The sequence below is a fragment of the Alligator sinensis genome, unplaced genomic scaffold (genome assembly GCF_000455745.1).
Source record: "Alligator sinensis unplaced genomic scaffold, ASM45574v1 scaffold181_1, whole genome shotgun sequence".
NCBI lineage: Eukaryota > Metazoa > Chordata > Crocodylia > Alligatoridae > Alligator > Alligator sinensis.
Genome location: NW_005842022.1, coordinates 2,514,170 through 2,529,115, shown reverse-complemented (window position 1 = coordinate 2,529,115; position 14,946 = coordinate 2,514,170). Strand labels below are relative to the sequence as shown.

Sequence of the window (14,946 nt, the reverse complement as noted above, 5' to 3'; positions counted from 1 at the left end):
CTCAGGGCTGCTTCAGCAGTCCAGCTGGCACAAGGGGTAGTATCCCCAGGTACCAATTGGCTGGGCCCCAGAAGCTCCTGAGACCTAGTAGCCCAGAGCTACTTGCCAGGGCAGCTGGGGCCAGGATAGGGCAGCTTTTTATACTGCTGGGGACAGCACAGGTGCTGGCCCCGGGCTCTAGCTCCCTCTGGCTGCAGATCCGGGAGGAGCCAGGCAGGGTTATTTTGCCCCAAGTGGCACAATTTGTTCCACAACAAAGTGCATATCTGAGCACACGCACTGAGGTAAAAAGCCCCGGCTCAAAATCATACCGCTTCTATTTGAGCCGCTCCAAGCGCGCGTGCTTGCATGTGTGGACGCATCCAGGGAGAGGAGGCAGCAGAACTAAGCAGCCTCATCAGCAAGTCCAGTCCAGCCCTGGCCCCCTGTCCAACTTCTCCTACCCCAAGCCCTAGCCGGAAGGCTCTGCCTAGCAGGGACTTATGGAGGCTTCTGGCCTGGGGCTATTCCTTCCTCTGTGCACTGAGGGAAATACTGATAAGAAGGAGGGGGGAGGGAGGCAGGGAAGGACCATGGGCAATCGTCCCAGTCTTTAGGGCTGGCTGGGCCGGCTCATGCAGTCCTGGTGCTGCACCTGGGAATGATATGGTGCTGGCTGGCAGGCAGACGGGGAGGGGAAGAGGGGAAATGGCTGTGGCAGACAGGGGGAAGGGACAGCAAGCGAGTGTATGGAGCACAGTGGCAGCCAGATGGAAGCTCGGATGCATCGGGGCCAGACCCAGTGAGGCCTAGACTGAGGCAGCAGGAGCATGGGGCCCAGACTTCCAGGGGCTCTACAGAGCTGGGTCAGCTCCCTCCTTTCCCTGCTTGAGCAGTGCCACCTGGCTCCATAGAGCCTCTGGCAACCTTTACTCCACACTCCTGCTGCCCTGCCCTGGGTCCCACTGGCACTGGCCCTGGCCCTGGCGCACTGGTGCTCCAGCGCTCCCACCCGGTTGTCACTGAGCTTCATGTGCCCACTCACTGTACCTTTCCCTAACCTGGTGCAGCCATTTCCCCACTCTACCCCATCTGCCTGTCATGCTCTAGCTGCGCTGGAACTGCAGGAGCAGCTGGGACATGGTGCCAGAGTGGCGGGTGTGGGGGAATTTGATGGAGAAGCAGCAGGAGAAGGGAAGCAGTGGCAGATGGGCGCCAGGAATGACAGGAGCACAGAGGCCGGGCTTGCAGGAGTGCCAACAGGGGCTCTGCCTGCCATGGAGAGGGGGGCCGGCTGTGGGCAAACCCACCCCCCCCCTGCAAGCCACAACCCTCCCCCCACACACTCACAGCTCCCCCCAAAACCCATTCTATCCACTCCCACACACACCCTCCCCCACATCCCAAATATGCACAAACCTATACCCACCCTCCCACCCACCCATACTCTCCCACAATATACAAGAGTAAGACTTCATTTAAGCTATCATACTATTTCCTCCATGTACACTACACAAACACATGTAAATCAGGACAAAAATATTTTTTTAAATGAAATTAATGAATGTTGTAGTGCATGTGGGAGTTTCAGAATATAATTTGGTATTTTTCTGGTTCCGAGATGGCAACCTCCCTTGCTGAAAGGAGTATTTCCAGGAGGCAGGGCGAGGGACTTCTGGTGGCAAAGGTAAGGGGTTAGGGAGCGAGACTTCTGGTCCAAAGATGACGACCAGGGGGTGGGGCACCTGTAAAGCGGTGGGGCTACCCATGCGGCCCTCAATGGCTTGCTAAAACTTGGTAAGCAGTCCTCCACCAAAAGAATTGCCTGCCCCTGCCTTAATAGAACACATTCACAACAAGGGTATCAACCAGAGCATCAGGCATATGTTGGTGGTACTCTGAAATGATTTTTTGCTGTCCAGTAGAGTAGAGAGAGAACATATTTCACTTATGCATAAAACCACCCTCCTGTATTTGGGGATTTGACTCTGTAATATACAGCCCATATACACTGCCAGAAGAGTCAATACAGTTATTGTAGTAGAGGAAAATGTACAAGCTTCCGCATAGTATCTGCACTGTGGTTAGTGCTTATTTGCACAGAAATAAACACCAGTTGATCAGGCCTCATGGCCACAGGCAGTTCTGAAAAATCTAAATTCATGAATAGTATCTTGGGGCTAACATAATTTAAGAGCATTACCAAGCATTATCAGAGCAGCGGTTTTCCACTGCAATAAGCCATAGAGTGAGAAGCTAGAGAAAAGATCTATTTGAGTACTGAGCCTGTTTCTTTTCAAATGCACAGAATAGTCCCCCAGATATCAGATATTAAACTGATACAATATTTTGCAGTCTTAGTCAAAAGACCAAGGAGACTTAAAAACTCAGTAACACTTTAAATCAGCATTTTTACAGTATCAATACATTTTTCTGCTGCATCAAGCAGTACTATTGAAACTATATTAATATAGTTGGAATTGTAAAATGGATACTATAACACAACCTAATGTCCCCTCCCTGAAATTAAATCTAAGTGCCTTCATATGTGCAATTTAAGAAAGCCTGATTATAAAGACAAAAGAAAAAGAGATTGAGATGGGAATGGAGTTTCTGTACCACAGTGTACTGTTTCTGATAGCTTTGTAATTCATGTTGCATTGCTAAGGTGTATCAAGGGCCTGATTCTCCACTCCATTACATCAGTTTTATTCTGGTGTAATGCCACTAATTTTAATGGAGTTACATTCACATAAAACCCATGTAATGAACTGGAGAATCAGACCTTATAACTTAATAGGCTCACAAGAAAATTAGCTGGATATTCCTTAGTGGGAAAAACTGCTTATCTATTTTTAATGAAAGCTTCTCTTTCTTTATTTTTATTATGGACTTTAAAAAAATAAATAAATGTGTAATATTATAATTTACAGTACTATCCTGTGAACAGGCCAATTCCCTTTCTTTTCATCTGGAGAACTTCCAGGACCTTGAATTAATGCTCAAATTCACCCCTCATCTAAGGTTCAGCTCTAATGATACCTCAAAACAATACCATTACATAAACTCCAGATTTTCCATCATTCAACTGATTTTTGAAGTTCTCTTCCAGGGCCACTTCTTTCCAGTCTGCCTCTCTCAAGACAGCCACTTAAATTTTCCTCCTATTCTGTGCAGAGGTACCAAACTGTATCTACCAAGATTAATTGGTAGATAGTCAGCAGCTTTATGCATGCTTCTAAAACTTGTTCAGTGTTGGTTTTATTGGTCATTCAAATCTCAGGTTAAGCTTCCCCTTGTGCTTAGCTGTCCGTATGTTTTCCCTTGCTCTATCCTAGTGCTGTAGTTCAGTGGTTCTCAAACTTTTTTGTACCAGGACACTTTTGGAAACATTGATGGCCAGTCCCAAGCCAGAACCCCTCACTTTCGACCCACTGCCCCCAGCTCCCCAGTGTGTGGGTCAGGGGATGGGTGTTTGTGGGGCATGGGGGGCCCCAAGCAGCTCTTTGCAGGCTGGAATGCTGCCAGCCTGCAAGGGAAAAGCGACCATCATTTTTCTCCTTTAAAGGAGAATCCATTTTTAAAGTTTGTTGATCCATTTTTAAAGTTTCTTTGCAACCCTTTCACACATTCTTGTGACCCACTTCAGGGTTGTGACCCACAGGTTGAGAAATGTTGCTCTGGTTCACTCTCTTTAGAAAACCACTGCTGTTTGACAGGTGGAGTTAATGATCCACACCTACCACAATAAAACAGCACAACTTCATCAGCTTTCTGCAGTTTCACCTGCTAATCCAAGGCACCGTCATCTGCCAGCCTACCTGGCGGGAAGACGAGGAGGGGGAAGAGTCTCCCCCAGCACAGAGCAGAGCTACCCTCCCTGCCCCACAGGACAATCATCCTGGCATGGCCCCCATTAAGGTGAAGGGGGCAGGGAGAAAGGTTAATTACAACCTCCATCCATTCTGGTCCGTATTTCACTGCAGCCGGGGTCTGCCATTCCCAGAGGCCACCGCTGCAGGCCCCACCCCTCTGCTGCGTGGGTGACAGTGGGGGAGGAGGCAAAGGAGGGAAGAATTAATCCCCTCCCTGCCCACTTTGCCTTAATGGGGTCATGCTGTCCAGTGTCTCACCATGTCCTGTCCCTGCTCTGGCTAGAGAGCAGAAGGGTAGGGCCGACCCAGCTCTGAAGCAGAACAGAGCCCAGCCCAGAGACCATGCTGGGGTATTGGGGGGGATCTGAAGCAGACATTGCATAAACCAGTTTGAGACAAATCAGTTAAGTGTGATACTACATTCAGTCAGGTTTATCTCAAACCAGTTTCAGCCATTTTCAACCTGGTTTATATGCACCGAATGTCTTTCCTGTTACAGGTTCTCTTACAGTTTCTGATCATTTAAGTCCGTTTATGTGTAGTGTCTGTCCCTAACCTAGGACTGTTGCTGTTATCTCTCATTAGTACACAGCACTGAGAATATGCATTATCCAAATCATGCATAAATTTCAAGAGCTAGACTTTTGTTACATTTAGAAATAACAGATATATGGCAAAAATATGTTATCAAACAAATATCCGAGTGAATAATTTAACGGACTTGTGTTGACCTGATACATAAAAACTAATAGCTAGAGTTGCGGGAAGCTAAAAAATAATTAAAAAGTGACTGCTATCTCACTTACTATAGGCCAATTGTGATTTTTTTACATGTTAAATAATTGCTTTTGATGACACCTCAATCAGAATTTTGCCATTTGAGCATTTTGATTGAGATTCTACTGTGCTGCCTAAATTGAAAATATAACCTCTAGGGGGAAAATGACATCAAAAGCAATAATTAATTGTAAACAAATGAAAAAGCACCTCCAATTGTATTTATTCAATATTTTATCAAAAAGAGAAGATTTTAAACATGGCATAACCAGATTGTCCACCGGCTGTTGTGACACTGAAAATGCTTCATTTTGCCAAAAAAACAATGCCAGACTGCTCAACAACAGAACAATCCAAATACCTTAGCAAGTGTTAGATACTTTCTGATTTAAATAAGGTATAGCTCTAAGTTAATTTTCACTATAACATGAATAACTTTTAAAAGCTGTTGTTCAAGTAGAAGGATGCTGGTCACACAATTACAATTCTCCAGATGCTCATGCCACTGCTACTGGATCCTCATCTGGCCTGTGAGGCTCTTCACAGTTTGGATCCAACAAGCAAGAAGCTCACAGTTCGGATCCAGCGAGGGGGCCAGTCACATTTGACACCCCTGATTTAGATGAAACATGGCCAGATTATGAACTGATCAAGCAAGTCCCATCCCAAAGGTACTCTACATATACTACCAACTGAAAATCACAGCTATCACATGGGGGAAAGTGCAGGAAAGGGAGAAAGAGATTTATTGTAGATATCAGTGCAAGGCTTTCTTGAGTTCAGATCAGAGTTTAGAAAATACTCCCTTTGTTACTCTCTTTATTTCTCTCCCTTAGTCTCTTCATCTACAAAATGAGGTAACATTTTACTGGCAGAGGTAATGCTTGTGAAGTGCAGTGAAAATTAAAAGTGTTTATTATTATTATTAGTTATACTGATATTAATAGTGCTACATTTGAATAATGTACATTTATTTGCAGTAGTCTAAGAAATATTTAGAAAGATTTTTTTTTTCTTATTTTCATGTGTTCTCCCCTCCATTAAATGGAAGATCCAAGGTGGTACCACTAAGGTGTATAGATAAACTCTGATAAAACTATAGAACATTTATTTAGTTAAACAGTTGCTTTCAAGTAGTTCGGAGCCAAAGTACAATCTATTTTAAAGCTAACGTTATCTAGTTTGAAATGTCCCCTGGATTTTAAGGATCTAATTTTTCAGACCAGGAAATAATTGCTGGCACAATCAGATAGGTAAATGGTTAAATGGCTTAACTATGCCAGTGTCTACAATTATTTGTGCCTTTAAACTGTAATTGAAAAATGAAGGAGAGCGGAGTTCAAAATTCTAGTCCTAAATCACTCTTGTTCAAAAGCTAATTTAATGTTTTGCCATTAATTAATATTTCTATTGAGACAACGTAGTGATACTCATCCAACCAGTAGGGGGAACTTAGTTTAATTAACAACTGTATTATATAAACTATGGTATTATCTTTGATAATTATTTTAACACATGTTAAATCAATAAAGGGAGAACTTTACTTTTTTCATAAGAGGAATAAAATCAGCATTTGACAAATGGAAATGATTCGGGAAGACGCCTAATGTTCAGGTGGCTAGTTTAAACAGAAAAAAGTAAAATAACAAATGCAAACTGTGAAATGTACTTGACAATGTATCTTTATATAGTTTATAAATGCATTATAGAACGAATTTGTTTCTGAATGGGTTTCCCTGAAGGAAGAGTATTACAAAATAAAAAGAGTACTATAAATAATTTCAAACAAGGAATAGAAAAAAAATATTACTTACCCGTTTTGTATAGCAGCTGTTGGATCATAAGTCAAAGCCATGCCGGCCTGCACATAGTTAGGGGGGAAAAACAGAGGTTTACTCTGATTGTAGTAAAAATGGCATTAAACATTCTCTTTGAATGCCATACAACCTTTGCTCAATTTTGATTTATATTGATTTAAGACCACAAAACAAATTCAGATTGAGGAAAGACTAATTTGGATGATCTGGTTACCTTCATTGATGGAAATAGCCCTGGTCCATTGATTGGGTTAGCATTTTTGCTATTACCTCCCTATGCCATCTAGGTCAAATTGTGATCTTAGTTGCATTGGTACAAAACAATAACGTGACTGAGGTCATAGAATGACTCCAGTTTTATAGTGACATAACTGACAGCGTCAAATTCTGCTACCTGCAAGCCAGGCAGATAGTGGCAGATAGTTTATAAATATAATCAAACTAGTTATGGAAGAGTGAAGCTTTATCTTTATCTTTGTTTCAAATACCACACCTTGTCTGACCTGATCAGCCTATGATTTCTGTGTGCTGTCAGAAGCAGTTGTAGTTTGTTCATTAGTATGAGACAAGTAACATAGAATCTGGGCTGTGAAGCAAAAACAAACAACCAACAGAGAAAAAAATTAAAAAAATAAAAAAAAAGAAACCAAAACAAGCTCAAACTTTTACGTGGTGTTTTAAAAATATCTTTAATGGGATTGGATGGCTACAGAATTTGTTAATGGACTAAATACAGTCCTTCAACCACAGGTCACTGGAACATATCCAGAGGGTCATTACTACAGTAGCAGATGGTGACCTGTGTGAAATAATTTGGCAATGTGAAAGCAGCTTCTAAGTTAACAACTATCCATAGCACCATTACCAAAGATGTTGGCAAGCTCAGCAGAAAAGGCAGGAATCAAAAGGAGACAGAGCCTGATTTTTCCACCTTACTTTTAAAGAGGGCATCTTTAGTCAGGGATGAAGCAGGTTTCTGGTGCTATTTGGGAAGCAGAATCTCCTGCTCATGGTTGTCCTGCCATTTTAATCTTCTGGGCTCATAATCTGCAATCCATCAACACCACATTTATTTTGATTTTTTCTTTAAACAGATGAAATGCTTTGTGAAATATTTTTGGTTTTAAAGTACTAACAAATCCTTTTTTGATATGGAAGTAGGTGGAAGAGAGAAGAAAGGATAGATGTCCCTCTCAGGCCACAGGTGCCTAGGAGACCCTTAGATAGATACTGGGATGTGTAGGATATCTATTGAAAACTGGACACAGACTTGGTGATTTATTGACTATGCTTGTACATCCCACACTCTGGATGGGAATTGTGTATACTCCTAGTCCTATCTATGTGAATATTTAGATAGGCCACTATCTAACAATGGCCACTGATAATATATGAGCACCTGCTTCCTCTAAGATGGATTTCTTGTGGTCAGTAAAAGTGCATGGGCAAACCACTTGGTTTTGCTACTTTACAGGCAAGTAAATATTTATGTAAACATGAGGACACAGTTTGATTGGCAATATTTTAAAAATATTTTTTGAAATAGAAAATCTATTGTAGCCAATAGCCATGATGGTTCAAGAATTGTGTGAGGGGCAAGGATTTCTTAGGATAATATCTTTTACTGAATCAACTGCATAATTGGAATAGAGTTGGCAAGCTTTCAAAAGCAAGACCACCTTCTTCAGGTCTGAGGAGTAAAAACCCGCACAGATTAGTAAAAAAACAGTAGAAAAGTGGACAGAGAAAGTCCCAGGGGTAGAGCACACACAATTAGCAGAAGAAAAGAAATTGATTACTGGGAGATTAAGGCCTAGCAAAAGGGAGGGAAGTCATTATCTCCTTTCCTGTGTGGAAAGAATTCAGGAATCAGGTAGGTTATAATGACTGTCTACATGAGCATTGGACTGTACAGTTGTTATTGTGAAGTGATTTAGTACTTACATAAGCATTGCTACCGTGCAGTACTGTGCCAACACGGTTTTTTTCACATGCTACTGCACAGTAGCAACAAACAACTGCACAGTAGCTTGTTACTACTGTGCAGTAGCATCACATCACAGTAAGTGCCCACCGATGCTACCACCTGGTAGCAACAAGCTTGCTACTGTAGCTTGTTTCTACTGCACAGTAGCATCTTGTGTAAATGTGCCCAATGTGCCATAAAATGTATATCATTGGGTGTATCTACAGGTGCAATTAATGTGACTGAATATACCCTGGCTCAATCTGAGCCAGAGTAAACTAATCCCAACATCACCAGCATGGTTTTATTAGGGGCAGGTCATGTCAGACCAATCTGATTGCCTTTTACAATCAGGTCACAAAAGCATTGGATGCAGGTGTCGCCGTGGATGTAGTCTTTCTGGACTTCAGCAAGGCCTTTGACACTACCGACCACTCCATGCTCATTAAAAAACTAGGCGACTGTGGCATCGATGCCTACACAGTCAGATGGATTGCAAATTGGCTGAAGGGTCGTACTTAGAGGGTGATAGTGGATGGGTCATATTCGACCTGGGGGGAAGTGGGCAGCGGCGTCCCCCAGGGCTTGGTCCTTGGGCCCGCACTGTTCAATTGCTTTATCAGCGATTTGGATGATGGGGTGAAAAGCAACCTGTTCAAATTTGCTGGTGATACCAAAATTTGGGGTGAGGTGGGCATGTTAGCAGGGAGGGAAAGATTGCAGAAAGACCTGGATAGGTTGCAGGGGTAGGCTAACAAAAACAGGATGCCTTTCAATACTGACAAGTGGAGGGTGCTGCACTTGGGCAGTAGTAACCAGCAGCACACTTATAAGATGGGAAACTCCCTTCTTGAGAGCATGGAGGCAGAAAGGGATCTTGGAGTCATCATTGACTCCAAGATGAACATGGGCTGACAATGCGAGGTCATGGTCAGCAGGGCTAACCGGACCTTATCGTGAATCCACAGGTGCATCTCAAGTAGGGCCAAGGAGGTGATCCTCCCCCTCTACACGACACTGGTCAGGCCACAGCTGGAGTACTGTGTCCAGTTCTGGGCACCCCACTTCAAGAGGGATGTGAACAACATTGAGAGGGTCCAGAGGAGGGCCAGCCGCATGATCCAGGGACAGCAGGGCAGACCCTACAATGAGAGGCTACGGGACCTGAACCTGTTCAGCCTTCACAAGAGAAGGCTGAGGGGGGACCTGGTGACCATCTATAAACTCACTATGGGGGACCAGAAGGGTTTGGGGGAGACCTTGTTTCCCCTAGCGCCCCCCAGGATAACAAGGAATAACAGCCACAAGTTGTTGGAGAGTAGGTTTAGATTAGACATCTGTAAGAACTACTTCACAATTAGGGCGGCTAGGATCTGGAACCAACTTCCAAGGGAAGTGGTGCTGGCTCCTGCCCTGGGGGTCTTTAAGAAGCGGCTTGATGCCTACCTGGCTGGGGTCATTTGAGCCCAGTTTTCTTCCTGCCCAGGCAGGGGGTCGGACTTGAAGATCTACAAGGTCCTTCTGACCCTACTTCTATGATTCTATGATCACCGTCTACACATGCTTTTAAGCACAGTAATTTACTGTGTTGCCAGATACCACTTGTATTTGATGGGACTATCTAGCAGCACAACAAATTAGTCTACTGCTCCATAATTGCTGTGCACATGTGGATGGTAATGCTTTACAGTGCAGCAAATTAGTCTGCTGTGCTGTAAAGCATCTGATATAGATGTGCCCATTAAGTCCTTTGTTTTTAGTATCTAGGGTTGCTTGTACACACCACGGGGTTTTAATTCATTTAGTTCTCCCTAAATTGAAACAGTAGGTTTTTAAAAACACTACTTCAATTTAAACCAAACTAAACCCCTGTGGTGTGTATGCAAGGGTGGAGGCCCTATCCTTACCTGCCTCTCCAGTAGTGGGGGTGGGGGAGGGTGATCTGCCAGCGGGCCGAGCAGTCCCTAGGCTGTGGGGAGGCTGGTGCTTCCCTCTGTGGCAGTGTTGGCAGCCCCCAGGCGACACCCACTTGCTGGCACCCAGCTTGGGTGGTGCCAGGAGGCACCACAGCCACAGAGGGAAGCACCGGGCCCCATGCAGCTCAGGGGCTATGCAACCTGCCAGCAGCCTGTGTAGGCTTTGGGGAGGAGAAAAAAAAAAGATCAGGCTTGCTACTTTTTTTTTTTTCTCCTCCCCAAAGCCTACACAGGCTGCTGGCAGGTTGCATAGCCCCTGAGCTGCATGGGGCCCGGTGCTTCCCTCCATGGCTGTTGCACTGTACTAGGGTAGCAAACTAAAACACCTCAGAGGTGTTTTACCTTGCTATATACCAAAGTTATTTAAAGTGCAATGCGCCACTGACAGTGTAAACAGCAACACCATTAAAGCACAACAAGCCACTGACAGTGTAAATAGCAATGTCATTCAAGTGGTGCAAAAGAGCATTTAAGATGCTTTGAAGGCCAATGTTGTGGCATGTACAAAGGCCCCATTAAGCTTATGTGTTTTTGTTCCCAAGTTTGCCTTTTAAAGGTATTAAGTAGATTTCCCTTGAGTACAAGGACTGAAAGGTCAGAGAAGGAGTGGTTGTTCTGTGAGAAATCTGCTTCTAATGGTGTATGTGTGGCTGTCCTTTTTGGGTTTTTTCTGTAGGAGTTCATTCTGGTACATAATTGTTGCTTAGTTTCACCCATGTAGTTGCCATGCAGGTATTTGGTGCACTGGATCAGGTGCCATTTTGGGAAGGGCATTTGTAGAAACTAGGAATTGTGGTGGTTTTATTATGAAGGGAGAGGGGGTCTTGATTGTAGAAGCAGTGGGGATGTATTGGCAGGTTAAGCATTTCTTGCTGAGGCAAGGCTGTATCCCACTTGATGTTGGTTGGGCAATGAGGAATTGGTTGGGCAAGGTTGGAGGTTGTTTGAAAACCAGGAATGGCAGGTCTGGGAATATTTCTTACAAGGTCTGGGCTTTGTTGAGTAAAATTCCTGAAAGGGGAGGAAATGAAGTAATGTGACAGTTTCTTTTGGAAAAGAAATAGAACGAAGTCAAGTGTGGTGCAGGAGTTAAGGATATTTGAAGCAGTCTCAGTAGAGACATATTAGTAAATGGCATGCATAACACCATAGTTACAAGCATTTTTCATCTGGACATGTGAACAGACCTTTATGAGCTAGAAACTCAGCTACTGTAAATGATATAACTCCATGGATCTATATATGTAGGTGCATAGATAACATATTACATGCATACATTTCCAGATGTGCCGTTTCCATACGTGTCACCATCACATTCCTTCGATATTACGTGTGGTAAGGATAGGGAATACTCTGGACATAATGGGCTTATTAAGGCAAAAATGTCAAAGACTGGATTCTGATCTCTTTACTCTACCCTAAACTCCACTTGCTTTATTTGTGGGGAAAGAGCATCAGAATCTGAACCAAAGGTTTTGATTCTCAAGACTGTACATTTCTCTAATTATGTTTGCAACCAGTGAAAGTTTTATACTATACAGACAAATCAGACATCCATATGGCAGTAATACATGTGATGCCTCATCTACTTTTTCCCATCAATATCTTCAACATCCCTCTGTAATTTCATAACTCTGGACAGCTTCAAACAGCAGTAAACAGAGAATTGTTTACTTATTCCCCTTCAAATTGCACACTTCCACTATACAAGATTTCACTGGCCTAAGGCCCAGAAGAAACAATATTTACAGCAGGCCAGTGAAAGATTTATGGTCTAAAGTTTCATGATTCATCAGTGCTAGAAACTGATAAGCAACCACAATTTATTGGAAAATCATCCAGGGTTTGGGCCTGGATAATATAAAAACACAATGCAATAATAAAATAACAGGAATACTGAAAATAAAGTTACAGATTGCTAGAACAACACTGTAACAATAAAGGGATGAAAGCCACATAATTAATAGGTAAATATTACCATTTTCTTGAACAGCATTAAGATGCAAATATTTTCTTCCTAGTATTTTTATCCATCACTATTACTTATGCATTACAGATGAAAAAGGTCTCCCTCATACTATTGGTATTGGCACTTATTTAATATCCAAGATAGTGGAACTGATGATGAAACACTAGCACCAGAAATATTTGTCAGGGAGTTATTTGTTTAAGAAATAACAATAACAGAGTATCAATACAAGACAGGTCAGATAATGGAAAGATACTTTGCCATGCACTGACATTTTTGGTAGTTGTGTATTTGTGGACACCCTTATAATTTCTATACCCTCAAAACTTCAAATTAAAGGGGAGCAGCTGGAATTATTATTGCAACGGTTGGTAGACTTAGAATGTAACACACCCCACAAAAATGAATGGACTTTTTGAAGGGAAAAATATTTTTATTCAGACTGTTTAATTCTCTGGTTCCCAAAGTGCCTATTTTATTCAAATGCTTGGTAAACAGCTGGAAGTAAAACCATTTGTTAAAAACCAAACATGGCCAACCATTTACTGAAGGCCTAAGAGAAGTACCAACGTACATTGTTGGAAGATCTCCGCAGATTGAGAGAAGACAAGATATTTAAGAACAAAGAAGAAAATACAATCTCAAAAGCACAATTTAAATATCTACTACTAAACCCGTGTTCACATCTAGTCTATATTGAAGCAGTCTGTATTTTTCCTAGTCTATATGATTCCTTTCAGCTTGCTCTCTTCTTGCCCATTTATCTCTCTCGCCTACCTGTTACATATCTTGAATTTTAGCTCCTTCAGACAATCACTATCCTGTCTTTTATATTTGTACAGCACCTAGCAAAATGGAATTTTGACTAATAGTGTTTCCTTGGTGCTACCTAATTCATCTACATAATTGTATAAAAATTAAAACCTTTTAGGTCTTCCCTCTTAGATGGACAGGCAGACAGACAGATAACAGGAAACCAATGTTTTAATTTTAAGTTAACCTTTCAAAAGTTCTTTTTTTAACTAGGTAAATTATAAACGTAGTGTTATTTAAATATTCTATATGCCACATACAGGTCAAAGCTTTCAAGGGAAAAATTAAAAACCTTACATAAGTGATTACTGCATGGAAATGGAAGACTAATTCCATGAAAACTAGCTACTTCTGATCCAAGAACATTAAACATGAATATTTTTTTTTTTTGTTATCATTTATGGTGACTGCAGTATTATGCTGCAAGATGCAGCTTCAAAGGCAGGCATGAAAATAAATATTTGCAATTTTTGCAAATTTCCCAAGAAATGACATTTTCAATATTTTGGTACTTTACTTTCTAATTGCTGGCCCCATTAGATGAACAGATTCTAATGAAACAGTCTGCATCTTTCTTAAAATGTAAATCCTTACCTGGAAAAAAGCACAAGAAATGTTAGGAAAATGTGTGTCTCTCTGGAGGGTAAGGGTTTGTTTAGAAAAAGGAACTTTGAAGGCCTTCATTCAACATTATATTTTGCTGAATTCTACTTGCAGAAAAATATTTTTTTACTCTTTTTTATGATATAAACACAAATGAGTAAGCGTGTCTCATTAAAAAACACCCTTACACCATCTCATCTGCATTGTTTATGTAAATTGTAAATCTCACAAAGAAACAATTAAGTGGTGACGTGGTTACCCAAAACCCTTCACACATCAAAACCCTATGAAATACAGCAGGTTTTTTATCTCTCTTTAAACTGTCACTGAACTGTAACAACATGGGCTTTCCCTTGAACAATATTTTTCTTTCACCAAAAAAAAGAATAAAAAAAAATCCATGGATGATTAGGTCCTTAATTCTGTGAAACATTGGTGGACAAGTTTCTATAAAAAGCTGTACTAAAATACTATTATCTACTAGATAGAATTTTCTGTTATATCCTGCCACTTCCCCACCCCCAACAAAAAAAAGTAGATCTCTCTCTCTGCAGGTACAAATATATAGCAATGACTGCATATTATATATACCTTACATTTTAGGGGCTGGGCAACCAGGAAACCATAATGACCTATACAAGATGCCTGTGCTTCTTCACCAACTTTGCATCATCTGCCACTTCCCCTCCAACCTGTCCCTGCTAGATTGATTCTATTGGGTTCTCCAGGTAGCAGTTTCTCCAGGGATGCCTGAAACCAACACACTGCAGAGTACAGGCTCTGGAAAATTAATACAGCTGGGTATGTGTTATATTCTCTGGCAAATCAATTAGAAGGGATACAGGGATGATGCCACTCATCTTTTTCCAAAACCTCTCCTTTCCTCTGAATTCTCCTGTTCAATTTTTCTCATAAGAAGGGTGTGATTTGTACACATGCTGGCATGGATGAGCCCTCTGTTAATATACTACAGTAAATTAAGATGCTCAACACTACAATTGCCGTGCTTAAAAAAAAAAAAGTGTTTGGGTATGTTTCTAATATCTCTCAAAGCACAAGGATCTTTTTTGTCTTGATGGCAGATACTCTAATGGAAAACTCTTTGAAGAAGGGAGGGAGGGAGGAAAAAAACAACAATCCAAATGAGATTTGTTTAAAATACTGTTTTAAT

General features: G+C 41.8%; 1 protein-coding gene across 8 annotated transcripts in view; it reads right to left on the bottom strand.

Moving 5' to 3' along the window:
• The window catches only part of RBMS3 (RNA binding motif single stranded interacting protein 3), a 692,574-nt gene that overhangs the window by 113,632 nt on the left and 563,996 nt on the right, over positions 1-14,946 (bottom strand). For 4 of the 8 annotated variants that reach the window (XM_025202359.1, XM_025202356.1, XM_025202354.1 and 1 more), the window contains exons 8-9: positions 6,942-7,034; positions 6,446-6,492 (exon numbers count right to left, since the gene is read on the bottom strand). In XM_025202359.1, the coding sequence (XP_025058144.1) occupies positions 6,446-6,492; positions 6,942-7,034 (140 nt within the window). The remainder of the gene's footprint in view (positions 1-6,445; positions 6,493-6,941; positions 7,035-14,946) is intronic. The other 4 variants (XM_025202358.1, XM_014519265.2, XM_025202357.1 and 1 more) reach the window with 1 other exon arrangement.